We start from the raw sequence: 26,517 nt of genomic DNA, 5'->3' as shown, positions 1-26,517 counted from the left end.
ATATTTCTATCTTCTAAGAAACTTTTTTCTGTATCAAATTCACCTATATCTTAGTCTTCCACTGGGTCTTTTTCCTGACAACCTGGAAGAGAATACTTTTTTGCTAAATTTTCCTCTCCCATTCTGTATAAGTGACCATACCACCTGAGATTAGCTCTGCTAACACATTTCTGGATAAATGACAGTGGCAAGTTCTTTCCTAATATACTTGTTTTTAATATATATTGCCATTGATGCCATCTTTTCATGCCCGTAATCTTTCTCAGGACTCTCATATCTGTGGTCTCTAGTCTTTGGTAAAGTGTTTTACTTCTCACCCAGTTCTCAGATCCATAAGTTAAAATTGGCTTGAACACTGTCTTGTATACAGCTAATTTAGTGTTCTGACTAATATTTCCTTTATTCTATATGAATTTATTCAATTGACTTCCCACCATACCAGCTTTGTTGATTCTGTTATCTATTTCTATATTTAATTTACCATCTTCACTAAAAATCGTACCTAAGTAGCTGAAATGTTTTACCTATTCTATAGGATCTCCATTCACAATGCAGTTGATATTTTCAATGTTAATGCCTATTTTCATTGTCTTTATCTTTTTAATGCTGACAATCATACCATATCTATTACAACAGTTATTCAATTTAGTCAGGGAATCGTGCAGACTTGTAGCAGATTTATTTAGAAGTATAACATCATCTGCATAAAGCAAAGAGCTGACATTAACATCTCCAATTTTGATATCAGGTTTAATACCACTTTCCTTCATAACGTGATCCATATAGATAATGAATAACAGAGTGGATAGCATACATCCTTATCTGACACAAGATTTAACATTAAACCACCTTCCTGTACTCCCTTCAATTCTAACTGCTGACTTACAACTCAAATAAAGACTAAGTATTGCTTGATATAATGCCCCATTGACAGCATATAACTGTAGTGCTTTGAATAGCTTCTCTCTTGGCACCTAGTCATGTGCCTTTTCCAGATCTACAAAACTTAAATACAGATCTCTGTTATATTCCCATGATTTCACAACTATCTGTCGTAAAGTGAAAATCTGATCCTGACAGTCTCTATTTGACCTGAATCCAGCTTGTTCTTAACCAAGTTTCTCTTCCACAATCCTTCTCAACTGTTTCTCAAGTATACGTGCATATATCTTACCACGAACACTCAGTAATGAAATACCTCTGTATTTCTCACATTCAGTTTTATTTCTCTTTTATTCATCCCTCTGTCCAGGCCTTCTGAACAATGCAGTGCAGCCACTGTAAGACTTTTATACCTCCATACTTGAGCATTTCTAGTCAAATATCATCTACTCCTGCTGCCTTTCCACATTTCAGGCTTTTGATGGCTTTTTCTACTTCATGTATAGATCTATATTCCTGACTGTATGCCTGGTCAGCGTATTTTACCACTGTGCTGCCATCACTGCTCGTTTCATTTAGCAATTTTTCGAAGTAATTATGTCATACTTCAAGGATATCTTTTTCTTCTGTTTTCATGTCAACTTTCAGAAGGTGGCAAGATATTTCAGAATATCTTGCCACCTTCTTGATATTTATTTTCTATGTTCTTACCAAAGTCCTCCCATGACTTTTGTTTAGCTAGTTTTACACAGTGTTTAGCTAGTTTTACACAGTGTTTAGCTTTCTTACATTTGTCTCTGTATTCTCTGAGACCACAAGCTGACTTATTTGCCACGAACTTTTGATATACTTTCTTCTTTTCTTTCACCGCTTCTTTAACTTCCTGTGTCCACATGGAGTTCTTATTTTTCTATCCTTACAGACAATTTCACCATATATCTCTCTGGCTGAATCAATCAACACTGATTGATTCAGCCAGAGAGCTGAATGCCTTTCAGGACTTGCCACTGACACTCCAAAGTTTAGTTCCTATTCTCAAACTTTTTCATTTTTTCTTCAATTATGTTTGTGTATTTTAGTCTACAGTTCACATCTGAGAGCTGCTCAACTTTTATTCGCTTTAAAACTTTCTTACGTGTTATTCTTTTCAATATAAATTCAATTTTATCCTGCTCAAGACTAAATGGTGATCACTTCCAATTTCAAATCCACTGTACACTCGGGTGTCCTGCACCAGGGGAAAAACATCACTATCAACAATAACATAGTCAATGAGACTTTTCTTATTCCTTGACTCTTCTCTCCATGTGAATTTGTGCACATTTTTATGTTGGAACATTGTGTTAGCAATAACCAGTCCATGTCCTGAGCAGAAATCCAACAGGTATTTGCCATTATTATTAGCTTTGCTTTTTTGTCCAAATTTTTCCAAAATATTTTTGTATGTCTGACAATCATTTCCTACTCTGCTATTTAGATCCCCAACAAGGACCAACTTTTCCTGTTTCATTGTGCCAGTTGCTTTCTCTAAAGCCTCAAAAATCCTCCACTTCTACCTTAGTAGAACCTTCTGTGGGACATAGGCACAAATAAGTCTCATTGTCCAGTTCCCCATTCTCATATTTGCCCACATCACTCTACTTGAGACTGCCTACCATTCAAGAAGATTAGCCTAGTATTTAGTGTTGAATACTATAGCTACTCCTTCTTTTCCTTGATTGTCATTGCCTGAATATAACATTTTGTATTTATTGCTCAGAAAGATCTCATCAGTTTTTGTTTCAGTCACCCCTATTATGTCGATCTGGTACTTATCCAATTCCTCAGCTAGCTCCATTTCTTTGCCATTCAGGCTTCTTATGTTGATACTACCGATCTTGAACTCTGGTGATATTGAGGTGCGGTGGGTTTTAGGATTTGTTCCCATAGCTGACTTTATCTGTTTGTCCTGGTTCCCTGGAAAAAACAACAGGGATCTTGTTTAACCCAGATCCCATGTATACTTATGTTCTAAACCAGCAAGACTATCAACAATAAGATAGTCTTGTTGACTTTTTTTTTTATTTCTTTTATCATCATCATGCAAATATATGCACATCTGTATCTAATATAACTACCTGATATATGAGAACTCTGAAAAGTTCTCAGCCTAACAATGAAAAAACGAATTTATAATTTCAAAATTATTTTTATTTTCAACATAATCATCCTTAAGACTAATACATTCTAGCAATGCTCCAGTACCATTATCCCATTCCTGTAGTGGTTCTCAGTAAGATTTCAAAAACTACTTCTATACAGCTGCAATCACCTCTTGATTCGAAGGAAAATGTTGACCAGAGAGGATGAGTTTTAGTTTTGGGAAGAGATAGAAATCAGAGGGAGCCAAATCTGGGGAATAGAGTGGATATTCCAACAATTCATAGTGCAGATCCCTTAATTTTCCCATTGCCAAAACATCTTTCCGGGTAGGTGCATTGTCCTGATGAAAGATGATTTTTTTTCTTCTACAAACTGGGTCTTTTCTCATGAATTTTTTCGTCTAGTCTGGTTAAAAGATCGGAATAATATTCCCCAGTTATTGTTTTATCCTTTTCAAAATAATTAATATATAAAATGCTTTTAGCATCCCAAAACACTGATGCCATGACCTTTCCTGCTGATGGAGCCGACTTTGTCTTCTTTGGCACTGAACAACCAGCTTCTGTCCACTGTTTGGATTCTGGTGTGTAGTGGTGAATCCAAGTCTTATCCATAGTAATAAATCAACGCACAAAATGAGTTTTATTCTTGTTAAAATGCTCCAAGCACTGCTCAGAGATTTTCATGCGAATGCATTTTTGATCTGCTGTGAGCAATCGTGGCACCCATCTCACACAAAACTTTTTCATTTGCAGTTCTTCGTGCAAAATATATCCTACACGTTCTTTTGAAATGCCTGTAGTCTCAGCAATTTCACACATTTTGACTCGCCGGTCATCCAATACCATATCATGCATTTGATCAATGATTTCTGGTGTTGTTACACTTTTTGGATGTCCTTCTCGTGGATCGTGTTCAAGGCTGGTATGGCCACATTTAAAGAAATATATAGCCCATTTCTTAATTATTGAAAATGAAGGGGAAGAGTGCCCATAAACTTTTATGACCTTCGAATGAATTTCCTTGGGTGTTAAACCTTCTTTTACGAGGAATTTTATAACTGCACGATATTCAATTTTATCCATTTCAAGGGATACAGACAACACTTTTGTTTCAGACATCTGTATAAAACAAACTACTTGATAGAATGACTTGCAATTTCACATGGATGCTTATGACAGATAGAAAAAAAAATCATGCTGAAAGTGTTGCCATCTATGTTCGAGGCTGAGAACTTTTTAGCCCACCAACGTATTTATTGATGTTCACATTATAGTGTTGGCTAATATTGTGTTATCAACTTCACTTCACTCACGGAATTTATCCAAGTAAGTCAGAAATATGTACTTGTGATATTTCTAAATATAGTCAAGATATATGACTGAACTATACTTTTTGTTTTTTTAATATTATACACTTACTCTCACATCCTGTGAAATATAGTACCAAGATGCAACATGTGTCATTACTTTTAATGACCAGCACTATCTATGAAATAACAGGGGGAAACTGTGTTGATATTCAAGGAATAAAAGAAATGTGCAAGTAAAAATACAAAAAAAGGTCTTTAGCAAAGGGAAAAGCAAAAGCTTTTCTATCTGGTATTGCTTATAAAAAGAGTTCAAATTTTTTTTTACGTGTACATGTATTTTATAACACTGAATGCATCTGAAAGAATCTAAAACCTCATTAGTTTAAAGTATTGAGGTTGAGTGGAAAGAAACAATCATGCTGTAAAACATCTAAAGGAACTACAATGATAAACACCTAGAACAAAAATGATATTAAAGCAACTGATATAACCACAAGAAAGAACATATCTTAAAACACTTTAACCCACATGTTTCATCAAATTGTAATAAGTTGTTCTTTTTCTTTTAAGATATATAAACCTCTGAAGTTATGCCAGAGGTTTTGAAGAAATTCAAAGACACAGAGGTGCAGGTCATCATGAAGTTTTTCATGCTGTCTGCAAATGAGATTAACCAAACTTTGTGTGATACTTTAGGGGACTGTGCCCCAGCATACCCAACAATTGCCAGATGGGTGGCCAAGTTTAAAACTGAGCATTCTGAGACAACAGATGCCCCCGGGTCAGAAAGACCTTCCATCACACCTGAAAAAAAAGATCACACCTGAAAACATCGATGCAGTGCATGCCATTATCCTTGATGATAAATGAATACTAGGCAAAAACATCATAAAGACTCAGGGAATATCCGGTAAATGAATTGGAGTCATTATCCACCTACATCTGAACATGCAGAAGCTCTTAGCGAATTGGGTTCCCAAATGTTTAAATGTCAACCTGAAGAGAGAGAGAGAGAGAGAGAGGGTGTGCAGTCATCTCAAGGGATTTTGGATCATTTTGAGAAATTAGATGCAAATTTTTTGGCTCATATTGTGACTGTTGATGAAACATGACCCCAGAGACCAAACAGCAGTCAATGGAGTGGAGACATAAAGGTTGTTCATGGCCAAATAAGTTATGAACCCAAAAGTCAGCAGGGAAGGTTCTTGTCATTGTCTTTTGGGATGTGAATGGTGTAATCCTTACCAAGTATCTCAAAAAAGGTGAAACTGTTACAACAGCAATTGAATCAACAGCTCTGAAGAAATTGAAAGAAAAACACCACGGGGGAAACTGAGGAGAGGCTTGTTGCTTTTGCAGGAGAAAGCACTGCTATACTGCTCATGAAACCCAACAGACAATACGCAACTTGGGCTTTCAATGTCTGCCTTGCCCACCCTAATTGCCAGATCTAGCTCCATCTGACTATTTCCTATTTCCAAATTTCAAGAAACACTTGAAAGTAACAAAATTCACCACAGATGATAGTCATATCTGCACCCGAGGACTGGTTTGTGCATCAAGGGAAAGATTTTTTTTTCTCAGAGAATTGCAAATGATGCAGCAACATTGTAACAAGTGTACAACACTGTGGGGAATATGTAGAATAATGTGAAGTTACATGGTTCTACCTCAATTCCTTCATGGTGAATATCACAAATTTTTAGATAGTTTAGCTTAACAAGGAATTTTTTTAATTTGTTTTTTAAACTAGTGCTAAGTGATAAGGCAAGTCATGATTTTGGACAGGTAAAATGACCAGATTTCCATAGTGTAGTGATAAATCTAAAATAAAAAAAATCCATATCATTAATACTGTTTTTTTAGAAGTAGTTTCTCATTGTAGATCTAATTTAACTAGCAGTAAATTTATTGTAATGTACCTTATACTCATTCAAATTCACAATACAATACCCCTCTGGCAAGAAATTCTACCTATTCACTTCTCTTTTTCCGTTAAGAATCTACTCCACACTTTCTTGCTCACTATACACTTCATACAATCTCCAAGGATGGCCTCTCTCTCTTTCTTACTCTCCCATACACTCTAGGAATAATTTCCTCTGTAATAATTAGGAAATCTCCTCACTAACTTAAATCTTAATCATACATCTTTTCTCCTTTATGTATAAACTGCTTGGAAAGAAGTCAACAAAAGCACAGCATGAGGAAGAAACAACCATGGTGTCAACCTTAATAAGATGTAGGACCTCATTTCATTGTGATGACTGCAGCAATCCCAAGGGGCATACTTTCCACAAGTGTTATGTACAATAGCAATCAATGAGAGTTTTAGACCATTTGTAGGCATGTAATGAGATCCTGGACTGTTGTGGGATTGATGTCCTTTGACCTCACCCAATGCTCCAGTTCATCACACAGATGTTCACTAGGGTTGAGTTCAGGACTCTGTGGAGGCCAGTCAAGTGTGGTGATGTTCGTGTTCACAAACCCTGCAGTAACAGCAGCAGCCTTATGACAAGGTGCACTATCTTGCTGAATGAGACAATGGCCAGTACCATAGAAATGCCACAAAGTAGAAGCATTGCATTGCCCAAAACGTTCAGATACCTCTCAAAGTTCAATGTTTGTGACATCACAAACATAGGTCTGAGACCAAACCAGGAAAAACAGGACCACACAATCACACCACCACCTCCGAATTTTATAGTTGGTATTACACATTCTGGCAAGATATTCACCAGGCATGCACCACACCCATACCTGTCCATCTGCTCGGTAGAGGATGTAGCATGATTCGTCACTCTATAATACAGCTTTCCAAGTTTCCATGTCCCACTGTACATGTCTTTGCGCCACTGAAGATGATGCTGAATGTTGGTTTGGATAATGTGAGACTTGCATATTGCAGTTCTACCATGGAAACCCAAGTTGTGAGCCTGAATATTTTTGTGCAGATTCATTATTCAATCAATGTCTGGAATTCTACTTTCAACATGTCAGTCGACAACCAGTAGTTTTTACATCTTATCATTCATCAAACCCTGTGTCATGCTCGGTGAGTATTGCTGGTGGCACCTGCAGTTGATTCCCTGCACCTTCATCTCAAGTATGGTATCACTGATCGTTAACCTGGGATGGTCCGATTTGTCAACAATTTGCCAAACAGATAGGTCTGCAACATGGCATCCTATCACAATACCTCATTCAAACTCTGTCAGTTCCCTACTCACAGCTATTTCACACAGATACAGTTGCACTGACTTTGGGGCATCATATTCGTCCAATTTATGTTGGCTACACACACGATTTGTTACATGGCATGATGCACTTTGCTTGTGGGGATGTCCATTGACTTCTTTCCAAGCAGTGTATTCACTAAGCTCTCAATTTATTTTCCCAATCTCCTCTCACATCCGAATATTTTGCAGTTTCCAATATTGTTTTAGTCGTTTATTTCTGGACCCAGTTTCCTCAAAAGAAACTAAAATTTCACAGCATTTTAAGTGTAGTTTGATCAAGCCTAACAGTGGTAAAACTACTTCCTTACTTATATTTATCCTATAACAGCATCAATACACTATATAGTCTTCAAAACTCTTGCAATTTCCCCTTCCTCCCCAAATCTACCTCACCAACTATTCCTCTTTTCATCTCTACTATTTCTGTTCTCTGTAACATCCATTGTCATTTAATTCCTCAAGATTTAAACCTACAGCTGAACATCAATAGGTTCCTCCTCTGCACTTAATTTTCTAGTATTTAATGTCATAAAATACTTAAGAGGCAGAGTGAAGATATTTTTTATATTCTGAAAACTTTACATTAGCAGTTTGACATTATCATATTTGTTGCTGAGTAATCAGAACATTACACTTTGTTTATTCAGAAATTACTAAATAGATATTGAGTACTAAAAGCAACTTACCACCTGGCTGTGCTACCTGCTCCTCATATTCAGCACTCGGCCTCCACTGATATGGCAATACAAATAATCCATTTGGATGTCGTACTGCAAAACCTGCTTGGCCATCTCCACCTCGCATTACCTTAAAGAATGATAAATTACAGTTATAATATACATTTGAAAATTTTAGAAATTTAAAATAATTACTTTGAGAATAACATCAAACATTTGAAGTGCTTGGGTAGAGTCTGTTGTGATGACATTTTTTTGGAAAAGAATTTCAACTGAAAGGTAGTTAGACAGTCTCAGAAGTAAGAAAGTTTAATTTCCACCTCATCCCCTACACACACCACTGCAAAACAATTAAATGGCAAGAGAACACATCAAGTGAAGACATAACAGACTATGGAGATGGATTACCTATCCTATTTATCAAAATTATAAGGAAGCTTGTAGGTTTGCACAGAGCACAAACTTTCAAACAATCCAAAAGTAGTAAACTCCCTCTCTTCTCCCCAGTAAACATTCAAGGATACTGAGGGGAAATATGCCACAAAATAGTCATAATTATGACTTGGAGAACATGTGTACCATGCAGGTGGAGATAGTGCAATGTCAGACATAACAAGGACTGATGTATGAACAGAAGTAGAAGAGCTGTTTAAGTTTCAGCTCTGGTGAGGTCCCAAGGTAGCAGAAAGAAGCCAAAATGGTTCCACTGCATGAAGGATGCTCTGAGACAGGACCAAATTATAACAATCGCAAAAGAGGTTGGTAGTTAAGGTACAGAAGTTACAGTCTATGAGGGAGGAACATAGTTTTGTGAAAGGTAGACCTTGCCTTAAGTGGCATCTGAATTTGATAAAGACATGCCGATACTGTGGGATTTTGACAAAAGGAATACAAATGGATACCACATGGAACTCTATGACATAAACTGAATCAAATAGAGATGGATGAAACTGGTGACATGGATAAGAATATGGCTGAGAGACACTGAGTAGTACATGGCAGCAAAGAATCCAAGAGAAGCCAGTTGACCAGTGCTGTGCCACAAGAGCCCTGTATCTTTGCTGATGCTATTTAATTTCTAATCAATTATATAGGAAATGATTTGATGGGAAGTATCCAGTTTTTCCTGTTAATGCAAACGTAAGTAGAGAAATAGTTATTAAACATGATGGAGAGATGGAGGATGATTTAAACAGAATGACAGTATGGGACAAAGGATAATGGTTTCCATATCAAAGTAAAGCATAGGTTGTGCAGTTTGGGAATGAAAAGATTACAAGCTGTGTGACTTGAGCGACAGAACTAGGAATGATTGTGGACGGGATTAAAAGTTTAGAGGGCATACTGCAAAATTGGCCAAAACAATTTGTTGGCTCTACCTGGATAAAAGTCCACACCAACAAGCAGAGATGGAGAGATTATTACCCCTCTTTATAAGACAATGATATGGCTATATCCAGATTATGCACACACATCTGTCACCTAGATTCCTTGGAAAGGAGGAAGTGGTGCAGACAAGAGGCAAGTGACCATGATAGTGAAGGCATGAAATCCTCCCTATGAGGACAGGTTGAAGGTTTGCAGAGATATAAGAAAGGATACGATAGAAACATAAGTTACTGAAGAAGTTTTAAAAGATTAATACAGAAAATATTTTTCAATACATCGCAAGAAGGTAGAAAACAAGGGGTTGCCCCTGAAAATTGTGTAAAGAGTATAGTTGGCAAGGATCCGAAGACTAGATAGATTTTTTTTTGTTTGTTTGGAGAATGCTAAAATTTTCAGTGATATTCTCCTCCAACTCACCCACTGAAAAAAGTTGCTCACAACAATTCTTTCCAGAGTTGGAAGAGAATATCAGTGAAATAATGACTAATGTTGACCTCTTGTGAAAAGTCTCTGGACTACATGGAGGTGGCCAAGTAATAATATTATTTATTATTATCATAAATCATGGAAATCAAAGAGACAAGAATGAAATAAAATATTTAAAACCCACAAACACAAATTTATCAACAGACCATGGTGCTTGTTCAAAATGTCATACCATTAATTTATAAAAGTATGATTACAGTTCTTTTACTGGCTATGAAAGAAAAGTGAAATCCTGAAAATTAATGACAAGATGATTATACATCAAAGAATTAAACTGGTACACCCATGGCATCATGCAAGTCAGAATCACCACACAAGAAAGTGTGAGGGTGCCACCATTATATTACAAGCATAGTAGGTTAGCTATTTAGTTCCAGGATCAAAGTACAATGAACATTATTATTATTATTATCTGAGATCTCCATGGAGTCAAAGACTCATCAAAAGAGGCTATAAATCACCCAAACCAGCTGTAATACCTTCCCTTAAATTCATTCACACTAGATGCATCACTACCCCTAAAGGCAAACAATTCCACTCTCACTACTCTCTGGGAGAAAAACTTAGCTCTTACCCCTTTCTTGACTGTGAACAAACTTAACTTTCACTGATGCCTGTGTTCTCTCCCCACATTCCATATAATGAAAATTTTCATCAGATGATATCCTATAGTGCCCATTCAAAAGTTTATTGACCTCTATCATATCACCCCTCTTTCTCCTGTTAACCAAAATCTGCAATCCACATACTCACAATCTGACCTCATAATCTAAATCATTTAACTCTTTATAAATAAATATAATCTTTGTAACTCTTCTTTGCACCCTTTGCATATCTTCTTATCCTCTTCGAATCCAGGAGACCAAATCTGCGCACAATGATCCAGGTGTGGTCTTATCAAAGCCTTATAAAGAGATAAAATGACTTCCTTGTCCTTATATAAAAGTTCGCTTCAACATCGCAATTATTCTCTGAGTTGTATTTGCAACTTTTGCTATGTGACCTTTGAACTTCAAATTCCAATCCACCAATATGCCAAGATTCCTTGCCTCCTCAGTTTCTTGTAGCATAACTCCACTAATATAATATGCCAATGGACCTCTAATCATGCCAAAGTGCATAACTTTACACTTACTAACATTAAACTAACAGCCATTTTCATTTGCCCAAATTTCCAGCCTATTCAAATCATTTTGTAAGTGCTGAATATCAGTAACATCTCTGATTGCTCTGGCCATCTTTGCATCATCAACAAACAATTGCACATCTGAAGTCAGACCCTGCCTGATGTCATTAATGTATAGATTGAACAATAATGGCCCAAGGACCGAACCCTGAGGTACACCACTGGTCACCTTAAATCTGGCAGATTCACACCCACTGTATACCAATTTTTGATATCTGTCTGTGAACCATCTCCTGATCCAAGTCAAGAGTTTATATTCTAATCCCATATTCTCCAGTTTATGCAACATCCTTTCATGTGGTATCCTATCAAATGCCTTAGAAAAATCTAACATTATCATAGTGTATCCATTCCCTTTATCCTACTCAGCTGTAACATTGTTATAAAATATGAGCAAATTGCTAAAACATGACCTTCCTTTAGTAAACACATGTTATTCCTTGCAGAGTATAGCATGTTTGTCTACCCATTTCTGTATGCGGGTTCTTACCAACTTCTCTAAAATCTTCACTACCACACCACAGATACTAATATAGTTAATGATATAATGATATATCGATATTTAGACACACCAGTTTTTGCACCACTCTTGTACAATGGAACTATCATACAATCCTTCCATTCCTGTGATATTATTTCTGAGCTGAGACTCAATTTAAACAAACTTGTGAAAGGCCTAGTTAATCTGGCTGAACATTCCTTTAGCAGATGGGCTGATATTCCATCTGTCCCTATAGACAAATTCTTATCCAAGTTATACAACAGTTCTTTAACCTCTAACTCTTCATCCATTGTAGCAGTAGCACTGTGCACCATGTTACATACACCTGGTTGATATATCTTAGCAAAGTGAGCACTCATTAACTGAACAATCTCATTATAGTATGCCGACAGATACGAGACCTTTCGACACTTCTGTGCACGTCAAAAGAAGGAGAATCCATTCCGATAACAGGGTAATCAATTGGTATTGTAGGATGAATGTTTATTAATACACGTCAGAAAATTAACTTCTCCTTTATGATCATTGTAGTTTTTAAAGTGGTAACTATTTTGCTTGTATAACAGTTGGAAAATGTTACGTATAAAGCAAGTGATTTCGTGTGTTGGTGAACAATTCGTACATCGCCTTATTTCTTTCTCTCCTTCAACATGAATTGACTCTTCTTGGCAGTCTGCCAACGACAGCTCTCGCTTATGTGGTCAGACTATAGCTTCTGACACTCAAGTACCAACTGCATTCAATAAAGTTATTCTTTCACATTCATTCATTCTTTTGCTTGCAGCATAACGATAAAATTCTTTTAGATTGTTAAGTTTCATGGCCAATTTCTTTTCATACTTCGATTTAGCTTTCCACACAATACTTATTACTTTTCTGGCCTGAGCTTTATATATTTCATAACTCCCCTCTCTCTCTCTCTCTCTCTCTCTCTCTCATTCTCATGATATTCTTTCCACATTGTCTTGTTCTTGTGGATCTCTTGCTTAATAAGGTTGCACATCCATTTCACTTCTTCTTGAGTATTCTGCAATTGAGCAGGTTCTTCTCTTAGTAGCAAAAACTTTGCTCCCCTTCTCTTCTGAGCCTTCTCTTTCAAGGTTGTGTACTTGTATCCATTCAGCATCTCATCTAGTTTTCCTTACTCTTCCTCTGAGTATTTTTCCGTCTATTTTTTCTTCGATGTCATCTCTGATGATTCCATTCCCTCTCAGAATATGTCCAATCCAGTTTCCCTTTCTTCTTTTTATCCTCCTTAACAGACACTTCTTCTTCTTGTACTCTTTTTAAGACCTCTTCATTAGTTATTTTATTTGTCCATTTGATTTTTTTCATCCTTCTCCAAATCCACATCTCAAAGCTTTCCAAAATCTTAATTTCTTCTTTCTTCAATGTCCAAGTTTCAGCTGCATAGAGGGCAACACTCCACACAACATTTTATTAGTCTTTTCTTTAGGTTTCTATCCATTTTACTTCTGAATAAATTCCATTTTCTATTAAAGGCATCTCTTCCCATCGCTATCCTTGCTTTTATGTCACTTTTACATCTTCCATCACTGCTAATCACACGTCCTAAATATTTAAGTGTCTTTACTTAATTCAATTTTTCCCCATTTATTCTGATATCCATATTTGCCTCTTTTCTTGCTATTTTCATTACCTTTGTTTTTCTTAAGTTAATTTTCATTCCATAATTGATACAGGATTCCAGTAATCTGTTCAACAGATGTTGTAATCCTGTTTCAGTATTTGATAATAATGCCTTCTCATCTGCATATCTTATTGCAAATATTTGTCTACCTCCAATCTTTATTCCTTCTTCCGAATTCTCCAATGCTTCTTTTAACATTGCTTTGAAATACATGTTAAACAAAATTGGTGACAGAGAACAGCCTCGTCCAATGATACCTGTTTCTGTTTTACCAAATATGTCTCTCACCATGGCAGTTTGTCCCATATATAGTGAAATAATTAGCCTCCTGTCTTTCCAATCTATACCAATCTCTTCCATTACTTCCACCATCTTATCCCATTTTACAAAGTCAAAAGCTTTTTCAAAATCTACATAACAGATATTAACTTCTTTATTCACTTCCAGACTTATTTCACTTACTATTCTTAACAATCCAATTGCATCTCTTGTTCTCTCACCCTTCCTGAAACCAAGCTGATCTTCTCCGAGAAATTTTTCCACTTTAGATGCAATTCTTCGTATTAAGATTCTCGTAAATATTTTTGATGCATGGGAAATGAGGCTTATTGATCTAAATTCCTTACAGTTCACTGCATTGCTTTTCTTTGGTATAGGTATAAATATTAAGGTCATAAAATCTTTTGGTAATTCTCCTTTGTTATAAATTAAATTTATTATTTTGGTTATTTCTTCAGTTCCTTTCTTCTGAAGTTGTTTCAGGAATTCTGCAGGTATTTCATCTATTCCTTCTGCCTTTCCACATTTTAGTTCATTAATGGCATTTCTACTTCTGTCTTCAAAATGTCTGGGCTTAGATCATCTTCATTTACCTTCTTTATATCTTCTAATGGCAACTCATTTGGTCTATTTTCCTTGTCATATAGATCTTCAATGTATTCCTTCCATCTCATTAGGATTTTATCTTCTTCAGTTATGATTTCTCCATTCTTATCGTCTATGCCTCTAGCTCGAATTCCATTTCTCTTGTGATTCATGCTTCTTGCTTTTTCATACAAAAGATCATACCTTTCCACTCTCTCATAATTTCCCATTTCTTCACATTGTTTTTTAAGCCAATCTTCTCTACTTCCCTTCTCAATTTGTCATTCAGGGTTCTATATCGTATTTTCCATTCCGGGGTGTCTTTATTTTTCCATTTTCTTCTTTCATCCATTAGAGAAATCATCTCATTAGTTATCCAAGGTTTTTTTTATTCTTTTAGCTCTTACATATCCAATTTCTTCTTCTGCAATCTTCTTTATTTTCTCTTTAACTTGTTCCCATTTCTTTTCTGGATCTCCAGTTCTGACAAAACTTGTTTCCTCTAATTCTTTCTCCAATCTATTTCCAAATTCCTTGGTGTTTTTTAATTTCTCTAAGTTCAATTTTTTCCTTTTCATAGCTTCTTTTATTTTCTTTAGTTCACATTTATTTCTATGAATAGTAGGTTGTGGTCAGAGAAAATATCAGCTCCAGGATATGTGCATGCATTTTTTACACTATTCTTTGTATCATTGCTTTATTATAATGTAATTAATTTCATACCTTTCCATATTTCCTGGTTTTTTTCCAAGTGTATAGTCTTCTCTTGGATTTTTTAAACCAAGTATTCATAATTATTAGCTTATTTTCTTTACAGAATTCCACTAACCTTTCACCTCTCTCATTTCTATTACCTAGTCCGTATCTTCCTACTACACTCCCATTCTCTTCTTCTCCCACAACTCCATTCCAGTCTCCCAATATAATCATATAGTCTTTTCTTTTTTCTTCCTTTCTTTTAGTGTTGCATGATGATCAGCCTTCGTTTTAGAAATTATGGACTTTACAACCATGTTATAAATAACTCTTTTAATTTCCCGACGTTTCGAACTTCACATTAAGATCATCAACTGGAGTATATACAAATATACAAGGAAAAGCTGAGTTACATTACACACGGTAAGCTAAAGAAACAATGATTTGATCACCGGTTATTCTACTGGCGTGACCTCTAGTGAAAAAAAAATAAATAAAAATTAAATTAAATTAAAATAAAAAAAATTAAAAAGATAAAAATTACAAATTAATTATTTAGAAACTACATCAAAACTAAATTCTATTTAAGATAACATGAGAAAAACATTCTTTCTTAAAGATAGTCTTTTTTCAGTAACAATGATGTCCTATTTTTAACGTTACAATTGTTATTTTAGATTATCTACAGTCCTGTTTATAGTTAACTCTTAGAGAGAAAGGTTCCATGGGCAGAATATGTGCCTTCCATATGCTTGGGATTTTTAGACCATCATTATTGTTCAGATTGGGGTGGTTGATAAGAATCTCACAGGCTTCCTTAAATTTGCGTTCATACCATGTTTTGGTGTGATGTAAACAGTTGGTGCTTTTCCTGTCAATTCTATGTAAAGTGTTCAGGGCATGATCAGAAAGGCCAGCTTCACCATAGTTATTATATTTAATGTGTTGTTTATATTGCTTTTGTCTGATAGGAATTGTGTGTCCTGTTTCCCCTATATATGGTATATTACAGGTGTAAAAAATATGGTATACTCCAGGGTGGGACAGCAGAGGGAGTGGGCCTTTGGATGAGTTGAGCAAGCTTTTTTAATTTTGCAGGAGGTTTAAAGGTGGCTTTGAGGTTGTATTTTGTAGCATTCTGTTTATTTTATCTAATGTCCCTTTAATCTAGGGAATGGTTATAATTTTATTGTAGTCTGGTTTATCTTTGTTTTTTTATTGAGGTCTTGTAGATAATTTTGTTAATAGTTTTGGCTGTAACCATTTTTTAGAAAAGTGTTGCTGATAACTTTAAATTCGTCTTTCAGCGCATGTTCATTGGAGCAGATCTTCAAAGCCCTGCTTTTTGGAGTATTAATGACACCTAGTTTTTGTGTTAGGTGGTGGCAAGTAAACAGTGAAGGAAAGACTGCCAGAAGGAAGACATTTGACAAGTGTATCTAGAAACGGAAACTTTTGATATCATCCAGGTCTACCTACTCACTGATGAGACCTCAAAAAAGGTTGAAACTGATCTGGGTAGTGACCTCTCCTCATAATGTAAGGCAGTATTACATCTCCTAGGAGCTGTGTTTTACATTATGAGAAAATATCAAGGATAGTGAGGGATCTTGCTCCACCTTTGCTTTGAGTTGTCTTGGTGTTGTACTACCAGGTGTTCACTTACGCTTGGATTCACCGATAGTTCTTCGGCATGAAACTCTTAAATTGTAGTTTTCCATCTCAGAGTTTCGCATACTGGCTGTAAAATAATAAGGGAATTTTATCCCCTTAATTTAATTAACTTTGCCAGAAAAAATAGCCGTTTGGCTTTTTATCGGAATTGTGTTCTGTTTTTCAATCTCAATGATTTATTAGTCAGTTTTGTCTCTGCCCTCTTTATGAATGTCACAATCAATGAAACAATTCTTCTTTTACAGAACAAATTCCCTCCAGATATCACAGAACTGTTTGGTCTTGTTCTAGAATTTTCTCTTTTTCATCCCCAGACATACTTAAAAAGTCTGAACCCAAAGCATATTTTTCCACCCCTTTGTCACATACATAACCATGTTCAAAGACATTCATATATTTATCACGTTTGCATACTATAGCTGAACTTTCACACACACTGTTTCCATTCCTCCCTTGATAATCTAGTTTCCCTGATTCTCTGCATTAGGTCTCATACCAAGAAATAATTTCTCCAGGCTCCTGATCTGATGCCAAATGAATTCAAGTGCAGGCTATCCTTCTTATATGCCATCAAACACACTGCACACATCTAAAAATTCACAACCATTTCTTCTACACAGCCTGCGCATGAAATCATTTGCTATCATCACCCTCCTTCTTAACTCAGTACAGTTAACCCTCGTATAACGTGGACGTTAGGTTCAACAAAAATGAAGCGTTATATAAATCGCGTTATACGAGACTCAGATCATAGAAAAAGTAGGGTTAGGTTCCGAAATCTTTTTTTTTTTTAAGATTATATAAACAATGACATATCCAACAAAAAATATTTTTATTTAATTCAGGTAATTCATGTAAGTTAAAAAAACAAATAAACTATGAAACAAATACATAGTATAAAATTATAAAAAATTATAAATTGTATGTAAACTTCATTGCACATAATACATAAATGTTTGGCAAAATAAAATAAAGTGTATATTTTAATCGTCATCACTCTCTTCAAAACTAACATTTCGTAGATGTTCTTTATTTATGAATGGCCGGATGCTGTCATCACTTGAAATCTCTTGGACATCATTTGTATAATTCTCATTGCATACTTCGGTTGGCTTAGTTATCAAAAAGTCAGTAATAAGACCTTGCTTACCACGATACTGCAATTTTTTATTAAGTTCATAATACGGAGCTAAACAAATATTCAATTGTCTAATGAATTTTCCAGAACGCTCCATTGGAAGATCATTACCCATAAAATAATTTTCTTGCCAAGTCCAATCTTCTTTAAATTCAGCTAATTTCTTTAAACTGAATTCTTTAACGGATTCATCACAATTAGAATCTTCAGCAGAACATTCCCCACCCTTTGATTCGATGTCATCTATTAATTGTACCTGTTTCTCCTCATTTAAATCTATTTCTCCATCAATTAATTCACTAATTTCATTTTCAACCATATCGCAAAAGCGCTCTAAATGACCATTACTATAAAAATATTTTTTTTAGGTAAAAAAAAGCATTACACGTTGTATGCTACTCACCAAAAAATAAAGTGCTCAGCTTGAGATTAACACACTTATAATTTTTAATGCGCTTTCCTGGCAGAAAACAAAGACAATTTTCAACAATAAACACCTTATACGGTAAACAACTGACGTACATGCATGCTAAGAGGTATTTCCCCTAATATAAATTTGCTACTTATAACTACATACGCGATATGGGCATACGCAAATTTAACAAAGATAAAATTAGATTTTTAAGTCACGCGTTGAAAATATATGAAAAGATAAAGGATTACTACAGTTTGTAGACCGTCTTATATCAAAACTGTGTTGTATATGTATAGCATTTAACAAGGGTTACTACAATTTGTAGACCGTGTTATATTGAAACAGCGTTGTATAAGTACCGTGTTATACGATGGTTACCTGTACTGTCATAACTGGGTAGGAATCCTACAATTTTTACATATATCAATTATTATTATAAAACTCCATGCAGTCAAGACTCGTTTGCAATAGATTCACTTTCCCACAATACTTTTCAAAACCACATTTTAAAATTTATTCTCCGTCCCTGTACTCATGACACATGCTGTAGCAACTTCCAATCATCCAACTTCCATGCAAAAAGGAACAACTTTCATGTCTCTACTTACAATTTCTTTATAGTGTAGTACAGTGGTGTTCAACCTTTTTTAATATGCGAGCTACTTTTCTATAATAAGTTATTCGGCAATCTACTCTCTTATATAGATCACGTATCCCCAACCTGATATCTGATTACGCATAAATAAACAACTAAAAATAAAATACACAACAAAAAATTTTATTTGTGTATTGAAAAATTTATTTATCACTTTTAATTATTTTAATACAACAAATATTTTAATACAACAAAAAAAACATCCAATATATAGGAATAAAACATTTATTTCTCTATTTTGGAAAACCAAAGTTAGAAAAAACAACAGATTGATTACAAACTCACAAGTTACAGGAAATGCTGGTTGATTAAAAAAAAAAAGTGAATGTGAAATTTGGCATTGTTTGGACCTCGCAATATTTTCATAGTCAAGTTGATATGAAGAGGTGGCCCATTGCAGACAATCATCAAAATGATCATTTGTAATTTGGTTTCTTAATTGAATTTTTATGACGGTCGTATTTGAAAAAGTGGATTCTGACAAGTATGTCGATCCGAAACACGACAGAATTTTTCGCATAATATCAGTTAATATTGGGAATTTTTCATGTGCATACTTCCAAATGACTTCACTGTTTATTTAAAACTATTCTGAATGTTTATTATCTCAAGTTCTACTTCAGCTTGGTTTATATCAAACAGCCCACTAATTTTATTTGAAATTTCTGTGATGTTCAAGTTTTCTTGAAATGGATTACTGATAAAAGATACAATCGTTTCAGTTTTATTAAAATCTTTAAATCTTGAATTTATTTCTTCCTCAACTAATTCTATTTCACTAATAAATTCTTTTAAACCATAGCGAAGCATTTCTTGATTTTGTTCAAAAAATTTTAATAAATATGGGAGATGTCTAAATTCGTGGTCATTTATATTTTTCTTTAATAAAATTAAGTATTGTTGGAAAGTTTTTAACACGTCAATTAAATTTTTATCTCTGCCTTGTAACTCTAAATTTAAGTTGCTTAATTTCATACAGAAATCTACTAAAAATGATAAGTGTAACAACCATCTTTTATCACTCAATTGTGAATAAATATCTCCTTTTTCATCAAGAAAATTTTTATATCTTTAATTAATACAAGAAATCTTTCTAAAAAACTGACTCCTGTTGAGCCAGCGAACATTATTGTACAGCAGAAGTTCCCTATCATCATCTGCCTGTAATTTAAAAAACCGCCGTTACAGGGCTTTTCCTCGAACGGAATTTACAATTTTAAATGTAATATCCAAAACATCTTTTGTGTTTAATCTTTTACTACACAGTACTTGTTGGTGAATAATACAGTGGTGCGTTAAAAAATCTGGATATTTGTCATCGTTTTTACATAATGAAATGAAGCCTGATTTATTACCTATCATTGCAGGAGCACCATCAGTAGTAATAGACACAACTTTAAAAAGCGGAAGTTTGTGTTGTTTCACAAATTCATCAAATGCCAAAAAAAATGTCTTCTCCCCTAGTCCTTCCCAATAATGGTATAATTTTCAAAAGTTCTTCTTTACTTGAATAATTTTGAAATACCATGCAAAATAAATACCATTAACTGAGCAATATCAATGAAGTCGTTTGATTCATCAAATTGTAATGAAAACACAACACACTGGTGAATGTCTGACATTAACCTGGCCTGGAAACTTTTCTCCGGCAATTGGGAACGCTTCCTTTCGGCAATTTGAAACCTCTCTAGCAACGTCTCGAACCGAGAAGCTCCTTTCTGGGAAGCGGGAAACTCCTCTCTCAAGCAACATGGATCCGAGCAGTCTCTCTGACGACAACTCTGGACCGGGCAGCCTCCTCTCTGACAGCAATTATGGAACCGGGACCCCTTCTGCTTGCTTCAGTCCCTTTTTATTAGGCCTCCTCTGAGACCTCGCATGAAGTTTGGCAACCCCCCAAAGAATTGGTATGAGTCTTTCATCTTAAGTTTCAAGTTCGGCACGCCTTTTGTTCTCCTCCGCTTTCTTTTGATTGTAAGTTGCCGGCCATCGGAAAGTTGTTTGAACTCTTTCTCACTGACTTCGGTGAGAAAGAGTTTTTTCTCACTGAAAAAAAAAAAAAAAATTTTTTTTTTTCCCACCAGAGGTCAGGCCAACAATTGTGGTAGCGGTTAGTCAGTGTCTTTAACGAACCAGTATGATTGTAGTATAGCTTGTTTCCTGTGTATATTTGTACGCTCCAGAAGATGACCTTGACATAAAGGTCGAAACGTCGAATTGTAAAATTTTAGTAATAGTAAACTAAAGTTTTTATTCAAACATGGTAGTTGTCTCCATAATTTCCAAAAATGATTTCAATAATAATCTTTCTAATGCCACCATGTACAGCTTCAGCGACAAAAACATTGCCTTTGTTTTTAACACTCTAACATATTTTATTAAAGCAGTATACACAGTTAGCTGCAAAAGAGTTATTTACAAAAACATCTAATAAACTATACAGAGACAAACAAAGTTTATTTTTCTACAATATTCACATGGGACTTAACCTAAGTAAAAAATCGATGTAATGTGCTTTGGAATAATTAATATTTAAGCAACAATCGAGTTTTCACACTTTGCTTATAATCGTATTTACTCAGCTCGCTGTTTGACTTCCACTGATCCAAATTAATTCATTTACCCGGACTTATAAGAAAATTACTGATTTGACAATTTTAATGAAAAATAAATAAACAATAGCAATATACACTTAAAGCGAATTAAAAATAATGATAAATAAAATATTATGTTTTTAGTTTTAATTAAATTTGTAAGTAAGGAGAGATCGACCAAAAATCACTCCTATCGACGGGTTGAACACCCCTGGTGTAGTAGGTAAGGCTGTGAAGAGTAAGAATGAGATACAATCCAGAGATGTCTCTTATTCTAATTACTACTACTACCTTTGCAAAAAAAACCCTCTGATACTGATCTAGTAAACTCCTCTAAATTGTTGTCATAATCATATCACTCTTTTCCTAGTTACCTTGTTCTGCAATTTACACTCCCTCAATTTTTCCTCAATTTATTCTGCTAATGGGAGTCATTCATTTGTCCTCTGCTAACAAGAGGTAGTAATGATTGTAATTATATGATATCACCATTATAAAAAGAAAATAAAGGGAAGAGTATGCAAATAAGTACTATTCACTTTCATCCCAATTTGTCAATGTAAACTTAGAGCATTTTGAACAGCATGACTTAGAAAGAACATCCATCATACTAAGAAAAAAAATCATACACGAGATATATGTAGAAAAAAGATAGGCACTTCTGTAGTGTAACTCAAAAATTAACAAGATGATGCATCCCATCCAAAGATTCAAGTTTGATTCTCGTCATGATGACAGGAATCTTTGTTACTTTTTTTTTTTTTTTTTTTTTTTTTGAAGGCCAGTTTCGTGGAGAAAATCTCTGTTACCTCCACAGTAAAGCTTGTTTTTCTCCCTGAAACTTGGGTTTTTCATTCTATATACAAATTAGTTAATTAATTAATTTGTAACTTCTAATATTAGAACACCTGAAAACTATTAATATTAGAACACCTGAAACTTCAAGTTTGAAAAAAAAAATTACTGAAATCACTGTGGATGATAAAACTCCGTTGTTGCTTGTTGCGTGTCCATGTTGATGCTTGTTGCTATAAGTCAAAGTGACTGTTCAAGAGTGGAGACATTCAATACTGTTTCTCTGTTTGATTATTTATTTCATGTCAAAAAATGCCCTCTTGCATATATAAGTATTTTCAAAAATTAAAATAATTTTTAATCTCAAATCTTTTATCTGGGTATTTCTCAGTTAAAAAAGTTTAAACAATTCAGCTCCAATAAATTCATCTGACTGAAGTTTACATAACCTCATTTGATAAATGAGGTTTGGGCTTTCAATATCCAATGATATTGAAATTGACATGCTTGGTTTGAGTTCATTAAACTGTTTATACCTGTCATCAAAATTCTTAATAAGAGTGTCAAGCTGAGAAACAAATACTTTAAAATGTATAATTTGGGCAAGCATTATTTTTTTATCAAAAAGCTCTTTGCAGGATTCAGAGTGAGTCAAACTCAGCGACATCAATTACTTTTAGTTAGATCAGTACAATATTTTATTTCTTCCAATAAAAAAGAGATAAAGTTCTTTCAGAAGTTTAAAAAATATCAGTACACATTTTCCAGCACTCAACCAACAGATTTAACAGTGCAGAAGCAAGTCACCATATCAAAAAATTCATCTAAAAATATTTTGAATTTTTCATGAGTAAGGGCATGATTTCCACCCTATTTCAACCTTTAATCAAACTTGTTATTTTCACTACCTTGTCCATTGTATTACATAGTTCCAGCAAAGGCTAGATCCATATGATGCTTGTTGGTGTACAATGTAATAACATTTGAGATTTGATTTTATCTCTTTCCAGCAAACCAGCAAGTCCAATATTTTCCCCAGTCATATATTAGATCTGTCAGTTATGTCTGTCAAAAGGAAGCAAACAAAGTTTGCATGTGAAATAACTTCACAAATGGATTACTTGTATATAGAGGCTAATGACTATATGTAATATTGTATTGATTGCCTGACTTTATAGAATTCCTGGTGCAGTTTGACCCTTGATGTCTTTGAGCCATAAAATTCAAATAATTAAATATTTTTTAATTATTTGAATTTTATAATTTTGAATTTGAATAGCCATATCATTTTCTAAAATTCAACACCAATTTCCTGCTTTCTGTGCTTTTTTTGTCATAATTGAAATATGTAATAAGCCCATCTGTGCAGATCTGTAAACAAAAAAAAAAACCCTACAGAAACTACTACCTTTTTGGATATACTATGTTCTCTCCATATCCCACTTAAAAAAAATTATAATTTAAAAAAACTAATTCATGCTTTATAGTCAAACTTTCCTTGAAATTATTTTTAAATAAGAAATGATAAAAAAAGGGGCCAAAAACAGCCTCTCTCTCTTTGAAAAAAAAAAAAAAAGGCATTGGCAGATTTATTTATGAGTACATTTTGGGTATGATTATTTATTTCAGTGCTATGGCTACTTGTCTTCAAAAGTCAGCAATATGTTATAATGGTTCTACTTCATTCAAATTCATATTAATTTATGAACATCACTAATGTTTTCTGTACTGCAATGTCATATTTAACTGGATAAAATAATGAACAGTATTTTCACAGACATCACTAAAGTGATTCTTTAAGAATAATTGTGTGTGTGTATTCAAATACAAGAGCCTACTGAAGATTTTTTAAATTGAGATATGAAAAATAAAAAATACATCAAAATATGTTTTAAACTAAAAATTCTAATGTTGCTTAACGAGAAAACAAGTTGTGGTTTTCTCAATTTTTAAAATGTTTTAAATCAACTAACCAAGGTTCGATATCATCGCAAATTTGCTGCAATATTTGTCTACATTACATGACACATATAGAAACAAAATTTAGAAGTGAACTGCTCCAGTTATCAAGTATTCTTAATATAGGTACTAATGCCGTTAACGTCTACAAGGGAACGACTTATTTTCTAGAAATAAAACACCTGTTATTCAACCTGCTCACTCTACGTCACCTACCTGGAACGCAACATACAGTGTTGAGCCGGGTTGGATAAACTGGTAAAAGCACTCCTCTCTGCCTGCATCTACATGTACTTTAAATTCAAATGCAACACCCAGGTCTTTATCAAAGGTATACGTTTCTGCAGCGCAGTACAAACAGTACCTAAAAATTAATAATATTTTTGCTCCTAGGAGCAACGTGGACACCGCCATTGTTACACCTCACAATATGACACGAGACCTATACACACGTCATCCTTTCCTCTGCATCCCGATAGGATAATCAATGAAACCTAAACTTACAGGTAGCTTTGTATCAGAATTCCATTCAGAAAAAAATATTTCTTCTTTCTGTTCGTTTTATTAGACTTTTCAGGTAATCCATTTACACAAGCGATACAAACTGATCGAACAAAACCTGTTTGGAGCCTTTTATTTAAAAAAAAAAAAAAAAAAGCGGCGTTCGTTTCTTCTCTAGATAAAAGTTTCAGGACAATATAAGAGCAGCAGAAATAATATGAACTGCAAGTTATTTTTTTTAATTATTATTTTAGTTTTGCTATTTGTATTATGTTACTGCTCTCTCTCACTGTATTTCTTCCATCTTTGAAATTATTATACTTAACAATCAATGTATTCAAACTTTCACCTGAATACCGAGAAATCCCTATAAATTAATGATGGTTGATCTTGCTGTGCATAAGATTGTTATTTTAATTTTTTTTTTAAAAATGTCTTTCTTTGGATCTCAACAATGTACTTCATATTACTGGATCTTAAACTCTTTCCGTCTCTCGATCAAATGGCATCAAGCGATGAAGAAAGAGCGAAACGAAGTGCATCAGAGAGGCTACTTTCTCATATGAAAATATTTGTGCGTGACATACTTCAATCAAAAAAAAAAAAAAATCAGCTAACGCTGTTATTTATTCCCGTATACGGGGAGTAGGCGAGGCCATTTAGCCCTATCTAACTACAAATATATATTCATACTTGTAATTATTATACTTAACAATCAATGTATTCAAACTTTCACCTGAATACCGAGAAATCCATATAAATTAATGATGGTCTGTGCATAAGATTATAATTTAAAATTTTATAATTTTAAATTATAATCTTATAAAGATTATAATTTATTAAGATTAATATTAAAGATTATAAAATTATAAAGATTATAATTTTATAATCTTTATAATTTAAAAAAAATCTTTCTTTAGATCCAGGGGCGCGCCGGCCATATGTGCGACGCACACAGGCGCCAGGATAGTAAAGGCGCCAAAGAGGAGGAAATACTTTTAAAAAACATTTTTTTAAAGTGATTTTTTTATTGGAGGGGTGGGGGGGAGATAGGGGAGCCAACTAAAGTTTTTGCGCACAGGCGCCCCTGTTTGGATCTCAACAATGTACTGTATATTACTGGATCTTAAACTCTTTCCGTCTCTCGATCAAATGGCATCAAGCGATGAAGAAAGAGCGAAATGAAATGCATCAGAGAAGCTACTTTCTCATATGAAAATATTTGTGCGTGACATACTTACAAATATATATTCATACTAGGGGGGGCTCCTCCCCCTCCTTGGCGCCTACGTTCCCCCCCCCCCCGAGTTCCGGGCTGGTAAGACAACAAACGTGACATTAAAACGTTTCAAATTTCGGCTTATATTTTTATATATATAGAATAGCTATATCAACTGTACGAGAGATTGCAATTCCGAGTGGGCAAAAACTGTACAGGACTGTGGATATGTGAAGTTAAAACAATAGATGGCTAGAGTATATCAGTGGAAGGAGAAACATTGCTGAAGTATTTTGAGTTATGATTTCTTTTTTGAAAGCATGGGCTTTTTCCAACTGTATTTAATTTTCAGTTACTCAATAGCCTATGTGAATAGTATAGAAATACTTTGATACGTGTGTGATTTTTTGTAGTGAAATTAGTGAAAGAGCGATAGGCCATGCAAAATAACAATAATATTTTTTTTCACATTTTATTATATCTCAGATAAATTACATACATACATACATACATATAATAATAATAATTTGTTTTTTTC

At 34.3% G+C, this 26,517-nt stretch overlaps 1 protein-coding gene across 1 annotated transcript in view; it reads right to left on the bottom strand.

Moving 5' to 3' along the window:
* loj (p24 family member logjam) overlaps nt 1-24,704 on the bottom strand; it is a 57,800-nt gene extending 33,096 nt beyond the window's left edge. The window contains exons 1-2 of the mRNA XM_090415699.1: nt 24,476-24,704; nt 8,265-8,385 (exon numbers count right to left, since the gene is read on the bottom strand). Of these exons, the coding sequence (XP_090271825.1) occupies nt 8,265-8,385; nt 24,476-24,673 (319 nt within the window). The 5' untranslated portion in view covers nt 24,674-24,704. The remainder of the gene's footprint in view (nt 1-8,264; nt 8,386-24,475) is intronic.
* Between the last annotated feature and the right edge of the window lie 1,813 nt (nt 24,705-26,517).

This window comes from Typopeltis vanoorti, chromosome 3 (genome assembly GCF_054136105.1).
Source record: "Typopeltis vanoorti isolate ZY-2024b chromosome 3, IOZ_Tvanoo_1.0, whole genome shotgun sequence".
In the NCBI taxonomy this organism is placed as follows: domain Eukaryota; kingdom Metazoa; phylum Arthropoda; class Arachnida; order Uropygi; family Thelyphonidae; genus Typopeltis; species Typopeltis vanoorti.
Note: the sequence above shows the minus strand (reverse complement) of the source record. Positions and strands in the feature narration are given on the sequence as shown.